Source organism: Mirounga leonina, unplaced genomic scaffold (genome assembly GCF_011800145.1).
Source record: "Mirounga leonina isolate KUSES-001 unplaced genomic scaffold, KU_Mleo_1.0 Mir_197, whole genome shotgun sequence".
In the NCBI taxonomy this organism is placed as follows: Eukaryota; Metazoa; Chordata; class Mammalia; order Carnivora; family Phocidae; genus Mirounga; species Mirounga leonina.
In genome coordinates, this window is record NW_023270494.1 from 2,349,702 (window position 1) to 2,357,144 (window position 7,443).

The window sequence follows — 7,443 nt, forward strand, 5'->3', positions numbered from 1 at the left end:
GGAGCGCACGTGATCGCCCGGGGGCGGGACCCGGGCGCGCGTGACCACCGGAGGGCGGGGCCAGCGAGCGCGTGACCGCGGGCGGGGCGGGGCGGGGCCGAGCCGCCGCCATGCGCCGCCGAGGGCCGACCTGCTGGGGGCTGCTGCTGGCCCTGGTCCTCTGCCGCTTGCACCGGGCGCGCCCCCGGAACGTGCTGCTGATCCTCGGTGAGTGCGCCCCAGCCAGCGAGCCCTGCAGCCCTTCGCGTCTGCGCTCCCCGCTGCCCCAGACCCTTCGTGGTCGGCTTCTTGGAGAGGGAGGCAGGGGCGGCCTCACCCACCGCGGGTCGGCCAGCCTTCAGCACCCCAGTCCTGCCCCCGGCTCTGACCCCCACCCCTACCCGTGCCCACATCAGCCAGGGCGCCCAGCTCAGAAGCTGGGCGGTTTTGCAGAACGCAGTGTTGTACAGTCCCTAGAGGGGATGCTGGAAGAGGGGCTGATGCCCAAGTCCCCAGAGACGTGGCTGCGTGCCCGGGACGCCCCGCTCTCCTCTCCTCCCCAGCGGTGTAACCCTGTAAGTTTGCCCTTGCGTTTTCAAACCCGGGAGCCCTGCGGCTCAGATCTCCTTCTGGCAGAAAAGCACAGCCCACCCCGCCCACTCCCGTAACCCCAGCCCTTTCCAGAAATCACAAGTTCCTCTAGAGCCCGGCTGTTCAGGAGACTTGGTGACCAGGGCTCCAGCTGTCATAAGACAGCCCTGTTCTTTCCTCTTTTGAGGTCTGGCGCTGTGCCAGACGCACTCTCTCTGATTAACTTTGTGGTCTCCAGCCAGGCCTTGCAGCTGATTGTAGCATAAAACAGGTCTCCCCTAAGGGCTCCCATCAGCATCTCCTTGCTGGGGACTCGGGTGCAGAAACCTCATCCTCATGCAGCGTCTGCCAAGCTCAGGACTGCCCCATCGTGCCCACTTGCTAACGGGGCCACCTGAGTATCATGCCCTCTGGGTGTCAGTCCCAGGCAGGTGTCAGGCCGCCCAGATGTCATGCCCACCTGGGTATCCCACTGGCGTGGACCTCACCGGCCCAGGCCACCACGGCCTCAGTGTCGCTGCCTTCCTCAGCGGACGATGGAGGCTTTGAGAGTGGTACCTACAACAACAGTGCCGTGAGCACCCCTCACCTGGACGCCTTGGCCCGCCGCAGCCTGATCTTCCGCAATGCCTTCACTTCCGTCAGCAGCTGCTCTCCCAGCCGGGCCAGTCTGCTCACTGGCCTGCCCCAGGTGAGGGCCGCAGGGGTGCAGGAGCAGGGCACGGGACAGGGAGAGCCCCTCCCTGACCTCTCCTGGGATGTGCTCACCTTCTCTTCCCCACCACCTGCCCACCATGAGCCCTGGCTCCACTGCTCTGTGTGACTGTGAGCAAAGCGCTCTTTGTGCACCTCGATCTTCTTACCTGTGAAATGGGGTCATGATGATACCTCGTTCATGGAATCATTATGGGGTTGGCCAAGCTCGTGGTTTATACGTAAAGCACGTGGGAAGGTGTCTGACACGCACTTGCTCAGCGTTAACTTGTGTTACGATATCGTCCAGGAGCGTGAGTGCAGGTAAGAGGTGCCCTGTGAAGCACTTCCTCCGTGTTTGCTCTGCTGGGATACGCACGGCGTAGAACTTACCCTTTTAATCGTTCACAGATGTGCAGCTCAGTGGCATCAGGTCCATTCACAGTTGTGCAGCCATGTGTACATCCGTCCACCTCTAGAACTTCTTCATCTTCCCAAACGGAAGCGCTGCGCCCGTTAACACTGCTCCCCGCTCCTCTCCCCTGGCCCCTGGCAACTGCTCATCGCCTCTCTGTCTCTCTGAACTTGGTTACTCTAGGGGAGTCCAAATGTGTGTCCTTTTGTGACTGCCTTATTGCACTGAGCAGAGTGCCCCCCAGGTCCCCACACACTGTAGCACAGAACAGCCTTCCTTCTCGTGGCTGAAAGGGCTGATGAGCATCCCGTCCTATGGGTATGGCCTGTTTTGTTTACCCGTCCATCTGTCCGTGGACACTTAGGTTGCTCTCTACCCGTGATTGTGATGAGTAGTGTTGCTATGAACGTGGGGATGCAGGTACTTACTTTGGACCTGTTGCCTCGTGACATCCTCTGATGGTGAGCCACTGTGCCCTATGCGTCCCCATCCGAGAGACCGAGGCGCACATGGAAAAGGAAGCTGTGGCCTGTGCCCCCCCTACTCCCCCGGAAGGCTCCTTGGGCAGCCGTGGGCTGCAGGAGTGAGGACAGGGCTGCCCCATCGCACCTTACGTCTTTTTGTAGTCTGACTCTGTGACGTGTCAACTATTTTTTTTTTTTGCACTATAAAAGATCCAGTTAATAGAGGTTTGCTGCCCTTTTTCCCACCATGGTACGTGCTCATGACAAAAAAGTTGGGAAGTACAGGTAGACGAGAGGAAAATAAAAACCACCCCTAATTACGGGTACGTTTTCCCAGTCTGTCGTGTTTCCTGCTGATGTCCCATGAACGGGGTGGGGCCCGGGAGAGGCGGTGAGACTCTCCCAGGATGCTGGCCGCCGGGGTCTCCAGGGGGGCCCAGGAAGGGCCGGGTTGAGGAGCCATCAGGAGAGTGGGAGCAGGCAGGGGGGATCCCGCCTCACAGGCGTCTCTGCCACAGCATCAGAATGGGATGTACGGCCTGCACCAGGACGTCCACCACTTCAACTCCTTCGATGAGGTGCGGAGCCTGCCAAGGCTGCTTGGCCAAGCTGGCATTCGCACAGGTGAGCGGCTTCATGCCCTGGTGGGGTGAGGCCTCGTCCTGAGCCACCCTTCGCCCATGTCACGTGCTCTGAGCACCCAAGGTCCGGGGCCTTCTCCCTGGGCCCTGGGTCCATGAGAACAAGGGCCTGGGCTGATCTCATAGAGGCTACGCCAGGGCCATGGGGTGTGGGGGAGGGGAAGGGAAAGGAGGACAGTGGGATAGCTCCGGGACTCTGGCAGGCCCATGTCCCCACCTCCAGGCATCATTGGGAAGAAGCATGTGGGGCCCGAGACGGTGTACCCGTTTGAATTTGCGTACACGGAGGAGAATGGCTCCGTCCTCCAGGTGGGGCGGAACATCACCAGAATTAAGCTGCTGGTCCGGAAGTTCCTGCAGACTCGGGATGACAGGTGTGAGGAGGCCCCTGTCCCCTCCCTCACACGGCCAGACCTCTGGCCAGTTAACCCGTGATGCACATCCCAGAGTCTTTAGTGGGGATTCTTGGAGGCCCCAGGTGGCGGGGGGGGTTCCAGAAACTCAAGTTAAAAGGAGAGGAGACACAGGGAACCTGAGACGGAGGATCCCAGGGAGACTTTGGTTCTAGAGGAGTGAGCGACGCTGAGGGGTGTTCCCTCCTAAAGAAAGGGGCTCCCCAGAGTAGAAAGCCAGGTGGCGTGTCCACCGGCTGACCTCAGGACTTAAGCCCCTCCCTCCCTGGGCAGGCCCTTCTTCCTCTACGTTGCCTTCCATGACCCCCACCGCTGTGGGCACTCCCAGCCCCAGTACGGGACCTTCTGTGAGAAGTTTGGCAATGGGGAGAGCGGCATGGGGCGGATCCCAGACTGGACCCCGCAGACCTATGACCCACAGGACGTGCTGGTAGGAGCCCCTCGCCATGTTTCCAAGATGCTTGCTTACCCTTCCTCCACCACCTCATAAATCGGAGGACTTGGCTGCCCTGGCCCCGGGTGTGTGACTTCACCATGTTTAAGAGGAGACTCTATGACTCAATGGATCTGGGTTCCCGTCCACGGGGCCGGCAAAGAGAGGCGTCAAGATGTGGAGTGACGTGTCCAGAAGCAGGGACGTTCTGGGCTCAACCGTTCACTGGTGGAGGGTGATCTCAGGCCCTGGAAGGAAGGCCGACTCCTCCATCTCCTACCCCAATTCAAGGACTGGCCACCCCTTCCCCCGGCTTGTCTGCCCGTGTGTTCTAGCCCTGACTTTGTATCCGCATGCCCCTCTAGGTGCCTTACTTCATCCCTGACACTCCCACAGCCCGAGCAGACCTGGCTGCTCAGTACACCACCATCAGCCGCATGGACCAAGGTGGGTTCAAGGAGCCTGGACCGTGGGGTATGCCCCAGCGTGGGCCCCCATCCCAGACCAGAGCTCCAAAGTCACGGTGTTGGCGGGGCCGTGTCCCCCCTGCAGGCCCTAGGGGACAGGACAGTCTTCCTGCCTCTTCCAGCGTCTGGTGGCCCCAGGCGTTCCTTGGCTCCTGGCTGCATCCCTCACCTCTCTGCCCCTGTCCTCACACAGCCTGTTGGGTGTCTTCTCAGTATCTCTTCTATAAGGACACTTGTCATGGGATTTAGGGTCCACCTGGGCACTTCGGGACAATCTCCTTGAGATCCTTGACGATTGCATTCGCAAAGAGCCCTTCTCCAAACGGGAGAACTGCTATTACCGGTGGTGACCTGGGGAGGGGACAGGCGTAGAGGGAGTCCTGTCTTCCAGCCACCGCCCATACTGCCCAGTTATCCCCGCGGGACAGGCATGGGATTCTGGAAAACAAAACAAAAACCAGCGTCTGTAGGTGGCAGCTGCACGGGGCGACGTGGACGTGCTGAGGGATGGCCGACATCCCTGGCCTACTGCTGGACGGGGTGCTGGGTGGGAGGGAGGGAGGGACGGCAGGGGTGCAGGGTCCAGCAGCCCAATGAAGAAATGTGTGAGTGCACGCGCGTTCCCGCCCTTGCACCCCCGGCCGTGGCTGAGCTCTGTTGTCCCCTCTGCACCCCCAGGGGTCGGACTCGTGCTCCAGGAGCTGCGCGGAGCAGGTGCCCTGAATGACACCCTGGTGATCTTCACATCCGACAACGGGATCCCCTTCCCCAGCGGCAGGACCAACCTGTATTGGCCGGGCACGGCCGAACCCTTGTTGGTGTCGTCCCCAGAGCACATGAAACGCTGGGGCCAGGTCAGCGAGGCCTACGTGAGCCTCTTAGGTACGGCCCTGCGGCTCACACGGGCAGGGGCGGGGAAGCTGAAACGAGCAGCACCACCAGGCCCAGGCAGTGCTCTGTGCCCGCTGCCTTACGTGGTGCCCACACCACCTGGGCAAGGAAGGGACGGCCACACCCTTCTACAGAGGCAGCAGTGAGGATCAGAGAAGTAAGCTGCCCAAGGTCCCAGGATTCGAGCCTGGGTCTCGCGGTCTTTGAGACTGCTGCCCTCCCCACTGGCCCGCTGGTGGGCGCTGGCCTCGGCTGGAGCGCTTGTTAACGCCCACCCGGCAGGCCCCACCCCCAGAGCGTCGGCCTGAGAGGTAGCATTCGTGACAAGCTCCCAGGTGATACTCATGCTGCAGGCCCCGGGGAGCCCCTGTTTTGAGGGTTCAGGGCAGCAGGGCCCATGCAGCTTGGGGCCCACATGTCCCTTTGGCCCCAAAGCACAAGTCGGGGAGCACTGCGGCCACAGCATAAGGCAGGGATAGCTGCGCCCCCTCCGTGGGAGCTTCCTTACTGATCCGAAGGATTCTGGTAGGATCCTGAATATCACCAAGTTGGGGCCTCTTGTTAAACCATTAAAGGCATCGTATGCTAGAGGGCCGAGACAACCTCGACATGTGGGGGGCCCACAACGGCGCCTCCCTGTTGGTGACCCGGTGTGCGAGGTGGCCCACCAGCGTTCCAGAGTGGCTTGGTGGCTGGAGGGCTGCCCTGCTGAGACACCATCTCCTTTCCAGATCTCACGCCCACCATCTTGGACTGGTTCTCCATCCCTTACCCGAGCTATGCCATCTTCGGCTCAAAGACCGTCCGGCTCACAGGCCGGTCCCTCCTGCCAGTGCTGGAGGCAGAGCCCCTCTGGAGCACCGTCTTTGGCAGCCAGAGTCACCACGAGGTCACCATGGCCTACCCCATGCGCTCCGTGTACCACCAGGCCTTCCACCTCGTGCACAACCTCAATTTCAAGATGCCCTTTCCCATCGACCAGGACTTCTACGTGTCGCCCACCTTCCAGGACCTCCTGAACCGCACTGTGGCCGGCCGCCCCACTGGCTGGTATAAGGATCTCCACCGTTACTACTACCGGGAGCGTTGGGAGCTGTATGACAGGAGCCAGGACCCCCACGAGACCCGGAACCTGGCTGCCGACCCCCACTATGCGCAGGTTCTTGAACTGCTGCAGACCGAGCTGGCCAAGTGGCAGTGGGAGACCCATGACCCCTGGGTATGTGCTCCCGATGGCGTCCTGGAGGAGAGGCTCTCCCCCCAGTGCCGGCCACTCCACAATGAGCTGTGAGCGTCCCTGGGGCACGTGCATGGCCTCCCCAGACTGGGTCCCCACGCGGCCCATCTGATGAGGGCTCTCCCCGATGCTGCTGTCATTCTGCCACCGCCTGGAGGGGAGAGCAGGGCGTGTGTCCCGGTCCTTCACCCCTCTGTGGTAGGGGACACTGCTGTCCTTGTGTCTGAGCCCTATAAGCATAGACATTCCAGGGGATCCTGGAACAGGGTGGGCCCCCCAGTCCATGACAGGTGAGGATGGTCTGGGCAAGGAAGTCTCATGTCCTGGGTCAGGTTGGGGTCCTGTAGAGAGAAGGGGCTGGGACCTGGGGCTTGAGATCCTCTTCATTCTTTGGAGGCCCCAGATGTTCCCACTTCCAGGTACCACATGGGTGGCAGGAGGGTTCAGACTACACTCTATGTAGGGACACGGTGTCTGCCTTTTATCCACCTCTGGTCTTGAAAAAATCTGTGAACACGCCTGGGGCTTGTTTTGCTCTGCCCCACGGTCAAGTTCCTGACCCTGGCTGGGTTTCCACTAGGCCGCTGATTCATGGCAGGCTCCCCACGTGCCGAGCTTCATCCTGTGGTCTGTAGAGGCAAGCTCGTCCTTTTTGAATGTCCGGGGGGGAAGAGCCCGTCCTCTGGCTTGGGTTAGTTCTGTCCGGTTGGACTCCAGGGCTGTGGCACGGATGTTGCTCGCAGATGCTCCACACCTGCCCGGTGCCCACCTGCCGGGAAAGCGGAAGGTCTCCCTGGAAAGCCCAGAACGCGGGGGCTTTTTCCCTTGAGTGGTGGGCTCCTGCTCTCCCCTGCCCTCCCCCACCAACGCCATCCTGGGGGCGTGGAGGAAGAGCCACAGTCCAGGACACTGTAAAAGCCTTTTGTTTTAGTAAAACATGCAGAAGGTCATTTTCTGGCTTGTTTATGAGCACGCCGGCCTGAATTCTAGAGCAACTTCCTGAGGCACTTGGGTTCAGGGGCCCTGCTGCCAAAATGATATTCAGTCCCCCACAGTAGGGGGCAAAGCCAGGTGCTAGGGGGCCCGGGGGCTCGGCCCAACCATGCCCATGTGTCTCCTGAGCCCTGGAGGTGGAGGAAAGGTGCTTTGCCCTGGAGAAGGGGCTGAGTGGGCTGCCCGGTAAAGGGGGAAGATCTCGGGCTCAGGAGGAGCCCAGCCG

The 7,443-nt window shown here is 61.2% G+C and overlaps 1 protein-coding gene across 3 annotated transcripts; it reads left to right on the plus strand.

Annotated features, from left to right (window-relative positions):
• Window positions 1–101: 101 nt before the first annotated feature.
• On the plus strand, window positions 102–7,174 carry SGSH (N-sulfoglucosamine sulfohydrolase). Of its 3 annotated transcripts, none has more exons than XM_035025845.1 (8): window positions 102–207; window positions 1,101–1,261; window positions 2,661–2,766; window positions 3,007–3,157; window positions 3,470–3,626; window positions 3,995–4,076; window positions 4,775–4,978; window positions 5,719–7,174. In XM_035025845.1, the coding sequence occupies exons 1-8, from the start codon at window positions 111–113 to the stop codon at window positions 6,276–6,278; spliced, it is 1,518 nt and encodes a 505-aa protein (XP_034881736.1). In that variant the 5' UTR covers window positions 102–110; the 3' UTR covers window positions 6,279–7,174. The 3 variants fall into 3 exon arrangements, with proteins under 3 accessions (XP_034881736.1, XP_034881737.1, XP_034881735.1); XM_035025846.1 differs by having other exon boundaries at window positions 126–207; window positions 992–1,587; window positions 1,675–2,766; XM_035025844.1 differs by having other exon boundaries at window positions 132–1,261.
• Window positions 7,175–7,443: the final 269 nt, after the last annotated feature.

Bases quoted from the DNA above. Each gene is read 5' to 3' on its own strand.
- SGSH (XM_035025844.1), top strand. From the start codon at position 974: ATGCCCTCTGGGTGTCAGTCCCAGGCAGGTGTCAGGCCGCCCAGATGT. The intron at 2,767-3,006 runs GTGAGCGGCTTC...CCCCACCTCCAG, and splicing joins CCAAGCTGGCATTCGCACAG to GCATCATTGGGAAGAAGCAT. The intron at 3,158-3,469 runs GTGTGAGGAGGC...CTCCCTGGGCAG, and splicing joins CTGCAGACTCGGGATGACAG to GCCCTTCTTCCTCTACGTTG.